Genomic DNA, 21,082 nt, shown 5'->3' with positions numbered 1-21,082 from the left:
CTCTCCTGCGTGCCCCCAAAGTGCCCGTGGGGCGGTTGCCCGAGTTACACGGGAGGCCGGGCGGGGGAGGAGGAGGAGGAGGAGGAGTCAAGAACTTTCAGTTTAGGGCATGATGGGAAAGAGGAGCGAGCGACTGGAAATTCACCTGTGGCGCCGGGGGGAGGGGGGAGACCCGCATCAGGCGGGAGGAGGGGGGGGACGAACCTCCGGGGAAGCGGGTCGGCGGCAGCCATGGTGAGTGGTGGGAAGCGACTGGCGGGAGAGGGAGGGAGGAGAACCTACACGGGAGCTCTCGGGACACAGGAGGAATCTCACCTGTTGGAGTCAGGTGAAGCCGCAACCTTCGGAACGGAGCGGCGGGCGGGTAGGGCTTGAGGCTTACCTTTAAACGTCCCGCAAACTCCGCAAGTTCCAGGGGCTGTTCCGTTCGCTCGCTGGGCTGGGACAGCGATCGATTGCCTGGGAGGAATAAGACAAAAAAATTTTTAGGAGACTTGATTCGCTCTTTGGCCCCCTCCGATTGCTTTTCATTGCCCTTCCCGTTCCTGCTTCTTTGTAGCTGGAAGGTTAATTCAATTCCCATTCTGGGCGCTGCAGCAAAATTCAACAGAAGAGAAGGACGGGGCAAAAGTCGCTTATCTTTGAAAAGCCTCTCTTTGCCTGTTGCTTAGGCAATATCAGGTTGGAAGGGAGTGGGGGAAAGTAATGGTAGCCGACTTCGTTCAGTTTTAATTTCTTAAATTTAAATTTAAATACACTGGCAGTATTTGCTAAGTACATTTTAAGCTAAATCATATTACATTACATTAGCTGGTTTGGCTGAGCTGCATCATTCATCACACACAGCCATAACTGGTGGGTTGGTGGGTTGGTTGGTAAATTGGTTCCTTGATTGGAGATTAGAATAGAATAGAATTTTTTATTGGCCAAGTGTGATTGGACACACAAGGAATTTGTCTTGGTGCATATGCTCTTAGATCATCAAGAATTAATGATACTTAATGATAGTCATAGGGTACAAATAAGCAATCAGGAAACAATATCAATACTAATATATATCTTAAGGATACAAGCAACAAAGTTACAGTCCTATTGTCATAAGTGGAAGGAAATGGGTGATGGGAACAATGAGAAGATTAATAGTAGTGCAGATTTAGTAAATAGTTTGACAGTATTGAGGGAATTATTTGTTTAGCAGAGTGATGGCGTTCGGGAAGAAACTGTTCTTGTGTCTAGTTATTCTGGTATGCAATGCTCTGTAGCATCATTTTGAGGGTAGGAGTTGAAACAGTTTATGTCCAGGATGTGAGGGGCCTGCAAATATTTCACAGTTCTCTTTTTGACTCATGCAGTATGCAGGTCCTCAATGGAAGGCAGGTTGGTAGCAACTGTTATGAAAGTTATGTAGCAAAGGAGAGGGACATCAAAAGTTTAGAAATACAGGAGGTATAGGAAAGTTCAACTCTACTTTGAGTCAGCAAGTGATGAGCACTTATTTAGCTAAGGCATTCATCAACACCAGCATGGGGAAGGGGAAAATCATGAATGTAAAAAATATCTGTTCCAACATTGTGGCTGCATTCACAACTTATAGTAGTCTAAAAAAATCATTGTCTGTTGTTCACTGTATTCTGTGAACCCAACCAGTATATACTGTTTTGATATCATTCAAACTAAATTTATCTTCTCTTTTGAGAAAATTCTGAGTGTAATAGATGATTGGTATGCTGCAGACGTTCGAATCCCTAGTGCCACATAACTGGGTGAGCTCCCATTACTTGTCCCAGCTTCTGTCAACCTAGCAGTTCGAAAGCACATAAAAAATGCAAGTAGAAAAATAGGGACCACCTTTGGTGGGAAGGTAACAGCATTCCGTGCACCTTTGGCATTTAGTCATGCTGGCCACATGACCACAGAACGTCTTCGGACAGTGCTGGCTCTTCGGCTTTGAAATGGAGATGAGCACTGCCCCCTAGAGTCGGGAACGACTAACACATATGTGCCAGGGGAACCTTTACCTTTACCTTATGCTGCAGACATAATATACCAAGACTTTCAAATACTCTAATAAGAGCTAGATGACACTATTGTTAAAAGATTTGCAGTTGGCTGAATGACCATACTCTAAGAATGATCGAAATGGTTCCACTTAGTTGTGAGGGTCCACAGAGCTCTGTCTTGTGCCTTGCTATATTTTTATCAAGCACTTGGATGAGGAAGCTAAATCAGTGCTTAGGAGACCTAAAAGGTAGAATGGTTAATACTTAAGAAGAGAGAAGGAATTAAAAACAAAAAACCTAGACATTCTTGAGTGAGTGTGCTGAAGTAAATAAGATGGAGCTTAGTAGAGAAGCATAAACTTCTGCAACTGGATAGGCAAAAGTATAAGATGGGCAGACTTCACAGCAATTTACGTGAAAAGAATCTGATTCTTGTTGATCACAAATTTGATGTGTACCACTAGGGTGAATAGATGCTACAAAGGCAAATGACACTTTAAGGTACATTTGCAGGACCTAATGTCCACATCATGGAAAGTAACTGTCCCAACTCTGCTCTTCCTTGATTAGATCCTACTTAGAATGTTTTGTCCTGTTCTGGTTACAGTTTGGTCTAGTGGTTAAGGAACCAGGTTAAAAAGCAAGGGTCTGTGAAGTCTCGCCTTTACCATGAAGGCTTGCTGGATGATCTGGTGGCAATCATTCTCTCTCAACCCATCTCACCCCACAGGGATGTTGTTGTGGGGAAAACAGGAGGAGGAAGGTGTTTTTGATATGTTCACTGCCTTGTGTATGGAAAAATAATAAAGGTGGGATATAGATAAAAATAAAAAGAGCAATTATAAATTGGAGCAATTTTAGGAGAGGAGTACACAATGGTGACTGATCTGAAAACCAAGCTATATAAAAAACAGTTTATAGGTATGCTTAACATATAGAAGAGATACGCAAAGAAAAATATGGTAATAGTTTTCAGCTATACGAAGGGCTGCCATTTGGAAGACAGCATGGGATTTATTTTCTATTGATCCAGTGGGCAGAACCAGAATCAATGATATCAGGAAGTACTGTATATTTAGACCAGGGGCAGGTTTCAAAACTCGTCGCTACCGGTTCGCTTGTGAGCACATGCAGAAGCATCCGGGCAAGTGGGCGGAGCCCGATCTGGTGCAAACAGGTAGCAACCCACCACTGATTCAGACTACAGATGACTCAACTTGCAAGCTCTTGGTTAGTGGAATAGATTGTTACAGGTTGTGCTAGTTTTTCTTCACTGGAAATTTTTGAATATAGATTGTATCTGTCATACAAGCTATAATGGATTCTGCACTGAGTTGGGGTTGAACTTGATGCTATTACCCACATGTGAAGTGGAGAATGTCAGTAAGCAATGGTTTGCGATACCTACAATGCCATTATAATGTCAGCACTGACTCTACAAGGGGAAGCAGGAGTTTTGTTTCCAAGCAAGTGAGGCTTGCCTTGACATAGTTCTCCTGTTCATTCTACACCTTTGCTAGAGTTTTGTGTTATGGGGTTAATATATGAAGATGTCCAGGAATTTGTACTTCCTTAACAGATTTTATGATGTGTGTTTGGTAATGTTAAGCAAAGGTTCATTTTGCTTCCCCAGAATGAGGATAGAAAAGTTGGTAAGACTAAGTATGGAAGCAGTCAAGGAAAGAGAAGGGGAAAAAAAGGGAAGTTAAACAAATGATGAGGTGACCAATTGATTAGGATGGTTGACTACATTCTAAGCTCAACTCTGGTCAATGGTCTCAACTCTTAGTCCAACTCTTGATTAAATTTAGTTCAACTCTTCAACTAAATCTACTCAATTGAAGAGGATTTACCTCAAGGACAGGAAATGATGGATTTTGACCTTTGATTTGGATATTGTAAATGTTTTTATTTGCCCTTTTTGCATTGAACTTACTATATATAGTAGGGTTCACATACTTTGTACAATTAAGAAGCCCAACTCTGTCTTTTTCTGAGATGTTCAGTGGTCGTGAAGAACAAACAGAAGAGCCTAGGAAAAGACACAGTGGCTGTTCCATGTGCATCTCATTTCATATTTTGCTCTTCAAATTCCATTTTCTGCATAGCCTTAATAATTTTATTCTTCTTTGGTCATTTTTGGGGGAGGAGGACAAAAAACGTATTTGAAAGTTTGAACATACGTATTTGAAACATATGTATTTGAAGCGTATGTGAAAGCACACAGCCATAAGTGGGTTGAACAAAACATTACTCAGATTTAAAGCTTGGGAAGAAATGAATGGCACTTACACATTATTCAAAGGACATCTGTCAAAAGTGTTTCGGTTCTTTCTAATGAAGAGTGAAAGCTGTCAACAGGACCCACCCATGCTGGCTACAGTGAGAGCCTGCCCAGCCAGCTTGCTGATTTTTTCAGTGTGGCAATTAAATCTGAAAAAAAGCAGTTCCACCAGAGCCAATTTTTCAATTCTAATTATATTGTGAGAATGTGTTTTTAAGAAAGGGAACTGCTGACTTAGGATTTACTTAGATTTACTTATTAGTGTCACACATAGCATCTGGCACCTAGGCAAATATTTTCATCTATTAAGTGTTTTTCCTTCTGAACTAAGAACACAAGAGTTGTCTTGATGAATCAGATAAAACCCTGTAGACTAGCTTTTTGTTTTAATCAGGAACTGGCCAAGCTCTTCCTGAAAGTGTTTGTTTTCTCTCCCAATTGAAACCCATAGCAATTGTCCTCAACCTGATCCCCTCCTGATGTGATGGGCTACAACATGCTTTGGGGGGGGATATTGGAAAGATTATGGCTGCAAGTTAACACTTCTGGAAAGGATCATTTCTTCAAAGTATGTTACAATTTGAAAGTAAAACATTTTTTAATGCAGAATTTCAGAGGAAGGCTGGAGAAAAAAAAATTTTTTTTTGATTCACCACAGGCTATTAGGCATGTTATTTCTCCTTTTGCATATCACAGTCTGCCTTTTGATTATTAAAATAAATTTAAATTGACTAGATTTCAAAGTCCTTAACTCCAGGGAACATATAATCTCTGTAGAAGACTAACAGAATAAACAGCATGCCATATCTGTGGGTAAGGAGACACAGCATAATGCTAGCTGAATAAAACAGAAAGGATTGATGCTCCTAGATGTATTAATCCAGCAAAAGAAATCCCTATATTTGTGTCTTCAATTATTTGATCCCATTTATCATATCAAACAGCTGATTATCTGAATTCTCTCTCTTGTAGCCATTAGGAGTTTTCTATCCATCTATCAAAACATATGCTTGCAGAAAAGCTATTTTTTCCTTTCCTAGGCCAATGGTGAAATCCAAAATTTTTACTTTCTGTGGGTGTGGCTTGGTGGATGTGGCAGGGGAAGGTTACTGCAAAATCTCCATTCCCACATCACTCGAGGGGAAGAATACTGCAAAATCTCCATCCCCATCCCACTCCAGGGGAAAGATATTGCAAAATATCCATTCCCACCCCACTCTGGGTATTTGCCAGTTGTCCAAACTACTCAAAATTTCCGCTACTGGTTCTCCAAAACTGTCAGAACGTGCTGGATTTCACCCATGCATTAATCTTATCAACAGTATAGTCCCATGATGGCGAACCTATGGCATGCGTGCCACAGGTGGCATGTGGACCCATATCTGTGGGCATGCAAACGTTGCCCTAGTTTAGCTCCAGCGCGCATTTGCATGGCAACTAGCTGACTTTCAGGCCTTCTGGGCCCACTGGAAGTTGAAAAACACGCCATTTCTGGCCTGCAGAGAGCTTCCAGGGGGGTGGGGAAAGCTGTTTTCGCCCTTCCCAGGCTCCTAGAAAGCCTCTGGAGCCTTGGAAGGGCAAAAAACGTGCCTACTAGGTCCACTGTGCCATCATGTGCCAAAAGAGGAGGAAACAGGGGGGCCTGCGCACGAGCACAGGGGGCGCGTGCGCATGCGTGGGAGGGCGGGGTGCATTGAATTATGGGTATGGGCATGCACGTCCGTGACCCCCTGTGCTCCCCCTGCTTTTGGCACAAGACGGCAAAAAGGTTAGCCATCACTGGTATAGTCCTTCCTCTTCTTTGATGCTGTGGTTGCTTTTGTTTCCAATCAAAGAGGCACTTAAAAACTTCTAATACTTAATACTTTATTAGTGAACTTATCTTTTTAAGATGGATTATTTAATGAAAGAAGAGAATAGTTGTAGCTCGGGGTTAGATGGAGGGGTCCTTGGTGCTCTCTGAACTTGGTGATTTTCTTGCAGGTGTTTCATTAGGTTTCATTAGGTAAATCATCAGTACAAGCAAGTTTGCAAGAAAACTACTAAACTCTGAAAGCACCAAGGACTCCACATGGATTACTTAATAAGTCAAAAATAGGGGGAGAGTCTAGCAACAAAGATAAGCTAATTTTGATATGTATAATGCTTATCTGTGTATTAAGTAGGCACTGTTCTACTTGGCATCTTCTCAGATATAAAACATAGCATAGCAGCTCTAGCAGCAAAAAAAGTAAAAAAAATAATGTTGAAAACATATTACAATTTCATTTACTTCTTATAGGGCTTCCCTTGATTATCCAAATGTAGTAGTTTGAAACAGTGGGGGGTTTCAATTTTTTTTACTACCAGTTCTATGGGTGTGGCTTGGTGGGCATGGCTTGGTGGATGTGGCAGGGGAAAGAATACTGCAAAATCCCTATTTCCTCCTGATCAGGTGGGACTCGGGAGACAGAGAATAGATGGGGCAGGGCCAGTCAGAGGTGATATTTACCGGTTCTCTGAACTACTCAAAATTTCTGCTACCGGTTCTCCAAAACTGGTCAGAACCTGCTGAAATCCAACTCTGGTCTGAAATTTAAACAAGACAAACTTGCCTCTCCCATACTCTTCCCAGTGGTTAAATCTGTGAAGTGTTAGATACTCCTTTTAGAAGTTCAAGAGCTTCAATGTTGATGTTCTTCTACTTAGTTTTTCATCTATGTCTCCCTTTCTTCTTGCCAACTGCTCATATTCTATCCCATCAAGGTGAAATTTTTGTCTCTGTTCCAAATTTTTCCCCCCATTCACTCATGCCTCTGTCAATTCTTTCTCATACAATATGAACCAAAACTGCACCTTCTATGTGTAATTTGCTGTACCTTTCATACGATATAGTTTTATCTTGTTTCCTGGTATTATAGCTTGATTTATTAACTTAACCTGCTTTGTTCAAAGAAACACAAATTGAACTGGGGTCCTTTGAAGAGATTCCATTATTTTCAGACTCAAAATTGAAAACAATTTTGAACTGAATCTGAACTCTTAGAAAGCCTTGTGAGTAATTCAGCAATTCAGAAGGCTAGAGAAAGGTCAACTTAAAATCAAATACTCACATTCCTTTTTATTTTCCCTACAGGGAAACTGAGTTACTGGTAGGACAATCTTCTGATCAGAAGGAAGTGTTTTCTAAGAGATCTCTAACTAGAATGGAGAGAGAGAATGATGCTGAGTCATGTATTATGTTTTTTTTTCTCTCTTTCTCTGTTTCTTGTTATCTTCTTCTAATCTGCACAAGAACTCTCATAGAGTTTGAAAGAAGCCAATCAAAGAAAGGGCTATTGTTTGTGACACATGTCCTGTTGATATACTCACCTGAATTCTTTGTCCCTCAAAATTGTAAAAATATCCAGCATTTCTTACTAGGAAAAGTGCTTTGAAGAAGGCGTATCAACTCCATTCTGATTTTGTAGTTCTTAGTAATCATGCCATTCTTGTCTGCCATGAATGCTTTTCCTTTCCCTTTTATAAAAATAATAAGGCCAGTGAGCACAATATTCTGTATTATTTTAGAAAAAGCTGATTTTTTTTACCAAAATGAATTCTTTACAATTAAACTTATCATAACTTAATATTCGTCTTTGTGTGAATTATGGTTTCATTACATTACCCCCACCCTCCATTTAACTTTCAGGATAGTTTGCATTCTTGTTTTCAGTTGCATCTAACTCAAAAGTCTTCATTATAATTCATAATATTGACTACAATTTAGTCTGAAAAACAGAAGCTTGGCAAACTGGAAGGATGTTGCAAACTTGTTTAAAACTGGATTGACATGAATACAGGCTCAGCCACCTTCAATACCTCCTTTATATTCAACTGAAGGTTGAGTATATCAGCTGGATTTTGTAGATTGAATTTCACTGACAGCCACAAGGAGGGTGTCTGTCAGTGCTCCCAACTCAATTGATAGTGCTTACTCCACAAAAGAACAATATAACCATACACCTGTGATGGCGAACCTATGGCATGCATGCCAAAAGTGGCACACAGAGCCATCTCTCTGGGCACACGAGCCGTCACCCATTGTTCTTCCAGGTTCTGGCACACTGGCCAGCTGGTCTTCACGTACGCGGGAACACTGGAAAATGGAAGAGCAGCCGACCGGTGCGCATGTGTGTACCGTAAACCGGAATATCATCTTCCCAGCATGCACATGTGCACCAGTCAGCTGGTGGACGCATGCACAGCAGACGGCTGCTCTTCCAGTTTCCGGCACGCATGCTCACACTCCTGTTTTGGCACTCGGTGCTGACAAGGTTCGCCAACACTGACATATGCTTTTCTTTTTGTCATGTGGCCTTTTTCCAAACTAGGGGCATCTCAACATTATGAGCTATTTTTATCAGAGCATAAAAAAAATAGGACCTTATCTGTTGCAAAACAGAACAATTATACAAATATTTTTCTTCTTTTAAAAATGCTTAAAAGACCTATGAAATAGGGAGTGACTGGGAAGGGAAAAAGAAAATCTACTTTTTGCGATAATAAAACTATAACTATAGTAGCTGTAGGTTTTAGCTATTATAGCATCAATTGTGTCTTGTCTTTTACCTACGTATAGCATGAAAATGTTGTCAGTAATTCGTTTTCTTTCAATGCTGATAATCCAAATCTATAGGCCAGAAACTTCATCGAGGTACAAGAGCCTAAATCAATTGACAGTTACATTCTCTCTCTTGATTATGTCATTGTCACAGAAAGACAGGGAGTGAAAGGCACAGTCTGTTCTCCTATTACCTCTTTGAACTTTCATATTGGCCCTTGATATGTACAAGCTGAACAATATTATCATCCAGATACTGTAAAGTCTTGTTGAAATGGGAGAGCACTAAAATGACTCACTACTTAAACCAATAACACACCTTGTTTCACCTTGTAAATAGAGGCCCAGAACACAAGGCAAGGATAAAATTACTAAAGTTTCACTGGTTTCTTGACTAAAAAAATCTCAGTTAGCTGTGTTTTATGTTCACCTAGTAAATGCTAAATGAACCGAGATAGGAAGAATTGTTGTAAGACACAGATTAAATTCAGATGATACTTCCTCCATTTTTTAACTGGCTTAATAGGCAGAGGGCAAGAATCATAGCAAGAGTTGGGGGGGATTTCAAGTTCTTGAAATCAGATTTGCTGATTCCAATTCTTCATTTTTTGTCAATTGTCCCTTGTGAAAGTATAAGATCAGTATATGTGAACTATGAATGGTATTGCTGCTGTTGCTGAATTATTTTTAAAAATGTAACTGCCTTTTATTCTAAAATAATGGAGCAGTGTCCTAAAGACAGACTTGAAAGTATCTAGATATCTGAAGAATTAGTATCTTCTAAATGACATATAAGCTTTCATACATACGATACATCTTTCAGATATGTGGATTTCAGTTCCTAGAATTCTTAGCAATTTTCATGCTAATTAGTAGATCTGGGAGTTGAACTCGCATTATTTAAAGGACCGATAGGTTAGGGAAAGAAGTTTCTATAATGCGAAAAATAAATACATAAATAAAATATTAAGAGACAAAATCATCCACAGAAATAATAAGAGAATCAAAAATTAATCTAGCACCAGGGCAGATAAAGTTTTATTTATTTATTTATTTATTTATTAATCACATTTATATACCACCCTATCTCCCGAGGGACTCAGGGCGGTTCACAGGCAAGTAAAAGACATATAAATACACACTAAAACCACATTTAAAAAACTTATTCTACAAAGCCGAATTAAAAAGCAATATAAATAATAAAAACCCATTTAAAACCAATATAAATTTAAAAACTAATCCAGTCCTGCGCAAATGAATAAGTGTGTTTTAAGCTCTTCCCTTGCTGACACTAAAATGTTTGAGAAGGGCCTCCCTAGTAGAATTAGGATATTTCTGGATCTGATACACAGAAAAGCATCCTTTGGTGCTATCCACTTATATTTTCAGGGTAAAAGCTACCATTCTGAATTAGCCTGAGAGCATATAAGTGATCTCAGCACTGGTGCAATTTCACCTGGCTGTATCTGCTAACCATCTACTACCTACATTCTGACGTGGTTGAAAGCCCCAGGTCATTTTCAGAGACATCCATAAGAACAGTATTCTGTAATAATGAAGTTGGGAATATACTTGAGGAAGCAGTGATAACATCAGACATCCTACAAAACCCAAATCACATATGGCTCAAGCCATTCGTAACTGGTGAAAGGCACTTCTGGCCACTAACAGACAAACTGGATCAACCACTACCCTTAATCAGCTCTTGCTGATTCATAGGACTGGTGTCTGGTAATGATTCAGTTTCAATATCTGGGAATTAGGACTCAATAGTTTATCCCATTGAGATTCATCGTCAATTTATAGATGAATTATTACTGAATCCATAAATAATATCTTCATCTTTTCAGCTTCATCTACATCAAAGGGGCATTAAATTACTTTAGAATTAAAGTAATCTACATATTGGGAAAAGCTTATAACAAATCAATACCTATCTACCTTAATTAATTCTTTGGTTCCACAATTCAAGGACTGGACTTAATTTTGTCATTTTTCAGTGTAGTTGCATCCATCTTATATTAAATAATCATTGGTAATCCAACATTTCTACTCTATAGAGTAGATTATTAAGAGTAGGTTATTAAGTAGTAGGTTATTAAGTAGTAGGTTATTAAGAGGAAGTATAAAATACATAAAACATAGTGGCAAGGGTGCTGAATTTAGAGTGGAAGAACTGTTTTCATGGAGTTGTGAAAGATATTGGGTGAACTTAAGCCCAGCCACTGAATCAAAAATGTTTTATAATTATAAGCTTACAATTGGGCAATCTGCTTATATGGTTATAATCTAGTTGGAAAGAGGGGGATTAAAATGGGAATTCAAATAGATAGGAAGAATGTTTCACATTACAATATTACAATGGCAAGCATTATTTTTTAAAAAAAAAACAGATTTAATGGAAGGTTGTCTAATATTAATGATAGAAATAGCGTTCTCCATCTCGTGAAGAATGAAATGATGTTCAGACCCTCTTGAACCCCCAAACTTGTAGTTTTTAATAGTTTACCTAGGTGATGAATTATAGACCTACTGATTTTAAAATACCGAGTTTGCAAAGTTGGCAATGGGTAATTGGAACTAGCAAAATGTATTAGCAGTCACTAGTTTGCATTGCAGCGTTGTGTGTATTTTTCAGTGGGGTTATTTGATATGCATCCATTGTCATGGCAGAACTCCAATGTTAGAAAATTAAAAAGATCTTTTGAAAGGTTTTCTATGTGACTCAAAGTGGAAATAACCAAAAGTAACTGAGCAAACACAAATCCTGGTACTATGTTACACTTTTGTTTTATTCAAATGTTGAAGACAGGTAGTTGGGTTCGGTCAAAGTTCACAGAAACTAAATTGGTTTATAATTCAAACATAGGTAAAATGTGTTTTGTACTTGCTTTAGCTCTGATATTTTGTATATATTTTTTTGTTTAATTTGATTGTTGATGCTTTGCTTTTACTGCATATTTGTACATTGATGTTATGATAATACACACTCCAGTGCTGTGCTGTCATCCCTTCCATCGCTTTTCTTTGGCAGCTCAGTTCTTTTTTCAAAGGTCATAGTAGCAGTAAAACTAAAGAAAGCATTATTAGTGAAAGGACTGACCATCTCAGACAGAAATTGTAGATGTTGAAGATGTAGATATTTGAAGACTTTCAGGCCAGGAAAAAGATGGTAAGTAGCAAAATGTACCTTCCCCCTTTTTTTTTTACACTTTTGATTAATAACAAGCAAGATTCTCCGTGGGATATATCTGCCCTGGTAACAAGCTGTCTTTAGAAAAAAAGAAAAACTTGTGGCACTTTCTACACTTGTGTCCCTATAACCAACTTGTTTTCTTTATTCTAGATACATTTTATCCTGCTGTTCAGCCGACAAGGGAAATTAAGACTTCAGAAATGGTTTATTACACTTCCTGAAAAGGAAAAGAAAAAAATCACCCGAGAAATTGTGCAGATTATTCTGGCTCGAAATCAAAAAATGAGCAGCTTTGTTGACTGGAAAGATCTCAAGCTTGTTTATAAAAGGTGTGGGAAGTTTTATAAATCAACTTTTTATATACAGCAGATCATTTCCATGTGTGATAAAAAAGGAAAGAGGAATACATGCTCTGTAAGTCAATGCTAGAGTGCTTATAAATAGCAATTCACTAGACTGAAGAACAACCACATGAGTTCAGTTTCATCTTCTTTAAAAATTGATTGCGTTTTGTGGAAAGAGAAAATTTACAGGAATCATATCAATATACTGAAGAAAAATCGACATTCAGGGTTGGGTAACATTTTCAAGTCATGACATCACCAAAACAACTAGTCCAGTGTTTCTCAACATCAACATGTTTAAGATGCATGGACTTCAACTCTGGTTGAAGAGCTGGCTGGGGAATTCTGGGAGTTGAAATTACTGAGGCTGAGAAACACTGACCTGGCCAGCAGACAATTTTTTCTAACCTTAACCTTTGCTAATATGATGAAAAATATTGGCTTTCAGAATCATTTGAGGGCTTTTATGTGTGACAGTTTCTCTCTTACATGTATGTATATATCTCTGCTATTATTTCATGGTTTTTAATTTGTACGTTCCTAGCAAATTCTGCTGCTAAGCGATAAAAAGGGTGATCTGGAACTGCCCATGGAATATTCAAGAGAAACTTGGGGCTAATCAGGAATATGTTTAGACTTAGACTTAGAATAAGTTTATTGTCACTTTGAATGTACAAAATTATGCATATACCCACATATGTTATATGACATGGAGAAACATGGATTGCTCTAACTAACCTTAGAGCAGTCCATTTATTAAAGGTCACAAAATAGCATTTAAAATTTCATCATGATCTTGAAAAAGCTGAATAAAAGCGTATGAATGTGGGATTTTTTTAAAAAGAAACAATTGCCCTTTCTTTTAATGAAGTAAATTGTTTCCTAAAAACAGTTTACCTATACCAATATTATCTATAATATTTTCAGGGTGCTTTTAAGACAAATTATTTTATGATGTACTGTGCAAGCCAAATTGAAGAAAGAACGAAACTGATATTTAATATATACTAATGGTCATGTTTATTTCTCCTTATTTTATAATTTAGGTATGCTAGTTTGTATTTCTGTTGTGCAGTAGAAGAAGAAGACAATGAGCTACTGACCCTAGAAGTTGTCCATCGTTATGTAGAGCTATTGGACAGATATTTTGGCAATGTAAGCTTATTTCTTTATTATTGCTCCATAAATAACTTTCTTTGCATCTATTCTGATAACAACTTTAACATGATTGTTCTTTGCAAATTGTGGTTTGTAGTTTAAAATATGGCTAAAATCTAACCAATCAGGGTTTATTCCACAAGCCTATAAGTGAATTCAGTCTTGCTATGGTTGTTTTTTTTCCTTCAGTGGAGAGTAGGTATGCAGGCATAGAAACATTGAGTACTTTGAAATTGTTTTAATTCTGAGGTTTTAGATAGAAATACTTTTGGTGCACAATCTGTCCATTTTGAAAGATAATTTAACTTATTTGCAATTTATCATATTTTAATTATATATTTCTAAAATTTATTAGTTGTCCAATGGTCAGGACAGTATAGCAAAAAGATATCCCAGATAAAATCTATATAAATAAAGTAAAAATTAATGGACAATCGTTTGTTCCCTGAAGGATTATATCTGAACTTTTTTTCACCCAAGGTTTCATAATGTCAGTAGTATGGACTATATGTGACCATCTGAGATTCATAAGCCTGCCTGCCTAGAAAGAGAATACTGTACTTGGTTGCAATTAATTTTCAAGCTCTTAAGAATAGAATATTGCAACATATAATTTCTGGGGCAACTTGAAAATTAGTTAGAAACTTCAACTAGTTCATAATACAGCTGCTAAACTTTTTGCTAGCAACAATCTGCAGAAAGCACATATATATAATTATTAAATATTAGTTACTGGGTTATCTTCTAAGACAGTTTCATGTACCTGGCTGTGGAGATTCTCCATTTTTTATTGCTGGAAGAATGCTAAAATATTACGGAAAAGATGAAGTCTAAGTGAAGACCTTTCACATATTTCCATCTTAGAAAATGATGTGATTTTATAATACATTGCCAGTGGACTAATCATCTGTCATAAAAATTAAAGCTTTTGCTAGCATATTGTACAGCCACGTTTAGTTTCACATGTTATAGCATTATGGAAGACAATGTAACCAAACCTTTAAAATAAAACCACTTCTTATCAACCTGCCTGTGTATCTGGAAGTATATAATCAGTATCTATGTATCTGGAAGTGGAACAACTTGCCTGCAGAAGTTGTAAATGCTCCAACACTGGAAATTTTTAAGAAAATGTTGGATAACCATTTGTCTGAAATGGTGTAGGGTTTCCTGCCTGGGCAGGGGGTTGGACTAGAAGACCTCCAAGGTCCCTTCCAACTCTGTTATTATTATTATTGTATCCTATCTTTTTTCTTGATAACTGCTTATTTACATGTGATCATTCTGTGCACTTCAGTTCTTAATGTAATGTTCATCTCTATAAACATTTAATGTAGAATAGAGAGAATATCAGAATACTGAAGGGCTAACTCGTTTAAAACTCCCCTTTCCCCTCCAGAAATTAATTTCTGTATACACTTCCAATTCATGCTAAAAGAAATACATTGCATAATGTGTTTTCTTTTCATTTGGTTTATTATGACAGCATATTACAGCTCCCATGAATGAATTTGAAGAAAGGTCGGCTTGTCTATAAAAAGACAGAAATAATAGCCAGTGCATACCCTTTAGATGGCTTTTTATAAAACCCAACTATAGGATTTTATTTCTAGAAAAGTATGAAAAGGATTGCAGTCTCTCAACAGTTAGGGATATAAAATGATCTTGAAATGTCGCATAGTCCTTAATTATTTCAACCTGAAACCACCAGGATACATTTAATTTTATATATCCTTTGTTCCCTGGGTGTCCTAGAAGTGCATTTAGAAGCCCTAGAACCCACACAGGGTTTTGATGGGTCTGAATTAACATATTCAGAAGCAGGATACTGACTCTAAATATTTATTTCTCTAATCCTTAATAGGTATGTGAATTGGATATTATTTTCAATTTTGAGAAAGCATATTTTATACTTGATGAATTTCTAATGGGCGGGGAAGTTCAAGAGACATCCAAAAAATCTGCGGTGAAAGCCATAGAAGATGGTGATATGTTACAAGAGGTAAGGCAGAAGAGAGAAGAAAACAAACCCCTCCCTTTCTCTACTTTAAAAAAACAACATTATTGTCCTACTTATTGTTTAGGCCAGTGTTTCTCAACATGACCAACTTTAAGATGGGGAGCCTTCAGCTCCCAGAATTCTGGCTGGCTGGGGAATTCTGGGAATTGAAGTCCACTTCTATTAAAGTTGCTCAGGTTGAGACACACCGCTTTAGGCCATCAGTCATACTCTAACAAGATGAAGAATACAAAAAAAATTGAAACATAGGGGTTTTTTTTTAATTTATGAGAGATATAACAGACAATATCAAAGTCAGAATACTATATAAAAAATTCAATCCCTAGTCACTTCATGATGTTCTTATAGTTTTCTTGTTCAAAATTCAGAAATGTTTTGCCATTGCCTTCAAGGATATTTTTTGATTTCCCATTCCACGTTATAAATGGTTATTTTCTATTTAAGTTCTTACTAGCTTTTTAGTTTAGACAATCAATCAAGGTGGGGTAGATGGTGCTATTTGCCACACCACAGAAAGCTGTATAGAAATAATGTTCCTTTTTGAGAGAAGAAGCTGTTCATAGGAGGTTTGATCAAAGAACACAGGGAATGTATGCCAACAGGGTATAATCCCAGCAAAGTCGCCTAAATCATTCCAGCTGCCCAACAAAGCAAGCAAGAACCCATATTAGGGCAATACAGGTCAAAGATCACTTTAATGACAATGGCAAAGAGAGATTTTCCTACTACTTGTATATTTTACCAAGAAAACCATATCAATATATGGTTCTCAACATGCTACTGAGGATATATTTCAGATATTAATTGCATGTGTAGCTGTAACTATGTAGCTAGATTTAGCTAGATGAAAGCTTTCAGAATCTTGTTGATGTTGCCATGCAGAAAAAGAAAATTCAAAGTTTCAAGGACAGAATTAAAACAAAAATATAGAACTCAAAAGCATGAATATGAGAAAGTTCTGCACATTGAAAGATGAAATGAATCAACTACTCATTAATATCTTAAGCATCCACAAATTGAGATAAAGTAGAATTAGACACTTTCAGTCAAGAGACCACACTGTTTACTGTTTAGGGCATGAAAAACAATGATGGAATGATGTTGCTTTTTTAGTTAGGAAAGATATATGCAAAGAACAATACATGACTACAATTAAACCAATGACCAAAATTATCAATTAATCTTCATTGACAGCCTTTAATATACAATTATTCAGGTTGATGTTGATACCACTTGTACAGAAAAAAGGAAGTTGAAATTTATGTTGAAGTTCAATTTGAAATTAACTGAACATGCAAATAATATTGGAGACTGTAATTCCAAAGTTAGAACCATAAGGAGGAAAATGTAGTTGAATTGTATGTCCAGGAAAGCAAATAAAGCAGAATGACATAACAATTTCTGCCAATCCAGTTATTTATCACTAACACATTCTTCAAATTTACCAACTTACGTTAACATATAGGGTGTACAGGCCTCATAAACAATTTTAATTATAAATTACATTAAATGTTTGAATTGGTTTCGATTTTCTTCTAACCATTTCCTTACTCTTGATGAATGATTAGTAAACATTTCTTAGTAACGTTTTCTCTGAAAAATAATATTGTGATTGACTTATATAACCTGATTTTTGGTACACTATGGTCATTATCAATTGGAGCACACAAAAATGAAATTCACTTTATTATATTATACCAGTTGATTGTTTGAATAAGGATGTAGAAAAGCTCATTTATACAAAAATAAAAAAAAGCCAGGATCTGACTGTAGAAATGTGGTGAATGTGGCCCAGATTCCTAGGAGGGAGGGAGTTAAACTAAAGTTGAACAAGAAAGCCAGCCAGCTTCTCTGGTATGATCTTGAAAATGTACCCACTATTTTCAAGGAGAACATCAGGAATCATTTGAAGTTCTGTACTTCACAGATCTAGGTGAATAATGGAATGAATGAAAGATGGTGTTAAAGATAAATAGGAAAACATACTGTCAAAGATCAGGAAACAGAAAAAAGCATACTTTATGTCAGAATGAAGGTGGAAATCGCAAAGAAAAGAAAAGAAACTAAAGACAAGGAAGACAAAGATCTCATGGAAGAACTCAACACAACATTTCTAAGGCATATTAGAAGGAACAAGAAGCACTGTTACAACAGTAAAGATGAAAACAAACAAAAAAAATGGAAAAATAAGAATAGTATTTCAAAAGTTTTCTTAATCAGAAGGAGATTTCAGCCTTGAATTGGCATGCTAAAATGCCAATGGATGGTGAGAATTAATTCAAAGACTATCAAACAAAGGCCAAAACAGTATTTTGAAAGTCTGTACACTATATATGTCAACCTCCACAAGATATCCTCTATATTTATAAACACCACTAATACTGGAAGTTAGATCAGTTATTTATTATCAAGTCTGAAGGCTATAGGAGTTGATGAAATATCTATAGAAATATGACAAGCAACAGAAGAATCTATAAAATTTCTAACCAAAGGCCAGTTAATCAAGAGAAAGACCTGGTGGCCAGCAGCTTAGAAGAAGTGACTGCATATCAATACCAAACAGAAAAGGCTTAACAGAATGAGCAAGTATTCACACAATATACTTAATTATACATGCTAGAAAATTAATGCTTAGGATCACCCAAAACAAATGACAGCCCTATATGGAAGCAGAGATGCCAGGTATCTGACTGGCTTTAGAAAAGCCCAAGGAATAAGAGAATTATTGCTGATGCCAGCCAGATAATCAAGAAAGTCAAATAATAATAATAATAATAAAAGTTCTACAAGTGCTTCATTTATTATAGAAATGCCTTCTTTTGTCTCAATCATGTTATGGAATGTACAAAACACACACACACACACACACACACACACACTTCTGTAAGATATTATGGGTGCCTAATAGTCAGTTCAAACATTAAAATGCATAGCCTACTCATTAACTTTTCTAGTGTTTTCAAATACTTGCTTTCATGGCCAGAATTAAGTAAAAAGTGATTTAAAAGAGACAGGACTATTTTTCCAATCTGTCCAGCATGATCATTATAATTACTATCAACTGTATAAATTAATACTTGGATACCAGGGGTGGGATTCAAATAATTTAACAATCGGTTCTCTGCCCTAATGATTTTTTCCAACAACCATTTCACCAAACTGCTCAGAAAGTTAACAACCGGTTCTCCCGAAGTTGTGCGAACTGGCTGAATCCCACCACTGTTGGATACCCTACTTATTTCAAATAGCATGTACCTAATGATGTTATGGAAAAACAAGGTATAATTTGTGAAACAATCTTAAGTCTCATTTGTTCAGCAGCTCAGCTGAATACGTAACATAGTAAAATTAGTCAATGGGACATAAGCACATCATTGAGGCTGATCTGTGCACAAGTAATGCTAGAATTTTTTAAAAAGTATTGGTGATGATTTTATCATGGTGGAAAATTACTAAATACTTCCATAGAAGCATCTAAAATGAACCCAGATCAAACCACGTCAGAACAAACAAATTTTGTTGACTTAATGCTAAATATGCTGATAATCCATTTTTAATCCGGCGACAAGATTGAGATTGACAGTGTTTAAAGAAAAGCTTAAATTGCTAGGCTGCATAGAAACATAGAAAACTGACAGCAGTAAAAGACCTAATGGGTTCATCGAGTCTGCCCTTCGAGTGTTTTTTTTTTGTTTTATGTTTAACTTATTCATTATTTTTAATTATTTTTTAATTTTTGCCAGATGATGGATATGTATTTATCTCAAGCATGATTGTAGGTTGGTGAAAGAAAACACTAGAATTATTTGATTGAAAGATTATGGATTTTATTAACAAAATGTTTCATGTTCATAAGAGTCATGATTTCAAAACTACTTATTTTATTTTTGTACTGAAAGTAAATAATATTAACATTCAGAATTAGTCGAGGCTGGAAGATTAAGCTAGTGAGAACAGAATGAGTCTATTAATAATGTAATTTTTCTTTAGTTTAGCAAATTAGTTTCAGTTATCTGGTTTTGAATGGGTTGATTGTTCTTACATTATGAATTCTATGTGTAACTTCTGATAACTACTTTTTTTTCTTGACTGTTCTTTGTTGCAGACAATGGAAGAATATATGAGCAAGCCTGCTTTTTAAATCAAAACTACAGAACCAGCTAAAGGGACCATATAACATGGCATAACATTTCAAGTGCCAGATTTTGTTTAAATACACATTGCCCAAGTTCTAAAAGTGATATGTTATCTATGCAACTGTCAAGATGAAGGTCAGCCACAGTGCTGTCAGTATAGCAGCACATGTATATTATACTTTATATGAGTTTATTTTAATTTAATCTTTCTTGGCTGTCTAGATTGAAAGTTTTATGGAAACTCTTACTATCAACTTTTTACTTCTAAGAAATTGATACTCGAATCTTTGAAGGATATATTTATGACTCTGGACCAGTTTCTGATCAATTCAATATAATTTTGTAAAAACAAAACTTGTTATGTGATCATTTTTTTCTATATTAATAATATTTTTACAAAACATATGGTGTTGATAGATTTAATTGTTAACTTTTTTTTGACAGCAAGTGTCCTGGACTGTAGATAATTTAATACATTATAGTCCTTTGTGTTGAAGGTAAATCAATTTTTTACAAGATTGAATACAAATTTTTGCCAAGCATTCCTTAATCAGCATTTCTGCAAGCTGAAAGAGCAATTATACCCCAATTTAGATAATTTTTATCCTGGCTTTGAGCTTCTTCAGTGAAGCAATAAATTGAAATAGCTGAATTTTATCCTTACAGCTGTAGACCTACAAACATATAAATGCAGTTGTACAATGGCTAGAGGCTTTCTTGAGTTATTAGTCAATTTACTGCATCAGGGCCTTTTATAGATTTAGGAGGTATGGGGATTTCATCTTAGAGAACCCATTTTTCTAAGGTTTCCCATGGTAAAAAGTTGTCATGGAATATAACTACAAGTCAGATTGAACTTCCTTAAATACTGTAATCTAATTAGCCAGAATGTACCAAGTACTATAGTCTGACGAAATGGGTGTCATATAAATTTATCAAAACAAACAAAGAAAGATTTTCCAAGAACCTCTCCCTTTAACCCTGGACAATGAAGAGTGAAAAGCCTCTGTCGTGTCCCACTCCTCCACTGACAGCCGGGTCAGGAAAATCCGAATCAGGCGTGCCTCTGCAGCTCTGCCAAAGTCCTAGCAAAGTCCTCAGGGCAGGCAGGAGATCAGAAAGTGACTTCAGCAAGATATGTTTAGACTTTGCCTGACTCAGAGAATGCCAGAAAGCAGATCCTTTATATAGGCCATGGGGTGTGGCTCCATGACTCAGCACTTATCTAGGCCTGCCCCTCCCTTCCTTCTGTTGCCTCCACCTATCAAGTCTTCTGACGCGAGGGTCACTCCAGTCGGCAGCTGTTGGTAATAAACCTTCCTCAGGCTCACATGCTGTGGAGGAGGGGGAGGGGTCTAGTTG

At 36.7% G+C, this 21,082-nt stretch overlaps 1 protein-coding gene across 2 annotated transcripts; it reads left to right on the top strand.

The window, feature by feature from the left end:
- The first annotated feature begins 200 nt into the window (after positions 1-200).
- AP1S3 (adaptor related protein complex 1 subunit sigma 3) lies at positions 201-20,301 on the top strand. 2 transcript variants are annotated; one of them, XM_058189066.1, is made up of 5 exons: positions 201-234; positions 12,213-12,391; positions 13,453-13,561; positions 15,429-15,566; positions 19,690-20,301. In XM_058189066.1, the coding sequence occupies exons 1-5, from the start codon at positions 232-234 to the stop codon at positions 19,723-19,725; spliced, it is 465 nt and encodes a 154-aa protein (XP_058045049.1). In that variant the 5' UTR covers positions 201-231; the 3' UTR covers positions 19,726-20,301. The 2 variants fall into 2 exon arrangements, with proteins under 2 accessions (XP_058045049.1, XP_058045048.1); XM_058189065.1 differs by lacking the exon at positions 201-234 and adding an exon at positions 7,491-12,038.
- Positions 20,302-21,082: the final 781 nt, after the last annotated feature.

This window comes from Ahaetulla prasina, chromosome 6 (genome assembly GCF_028640845.1).
Source record: "Ahaetulla prasina isolate Xishuangbanna chromosome 6, ASM2864084v1, whole genome shotgun sequence".
Classification (NCBI taxonomy): Eukaryota; Metazoa; Chordata; class Lepidosauria; order Squamata; family Colubridae; genus Ahaetulla; species Ahaetulla prasina.
Note: the sequence above shows the minus strand (reverse complement) of the source record. Positions and strands in the feature narration are given on the sequence as shown.

Bases quoted from the DNA above. Each gene is read 5' to 3' on its own strand.
- AP1S3 (XM_058189066.1), top strand. The intron at 12,392-13,452 runs GTGTGGGAAGTT...TTTATAATTTAG, and splicing joins CTCAAGCTTGTTTATAAAAG to GTATGCTAGTTTGTATTTCT. The intron at 15,567-19,689 runs GTAAGGCAGAAG...TCTTTGTTGCAG, and splicing joins ATGGTGATATGTTACAAGAG to ACAATGGAAGAATATATGAG.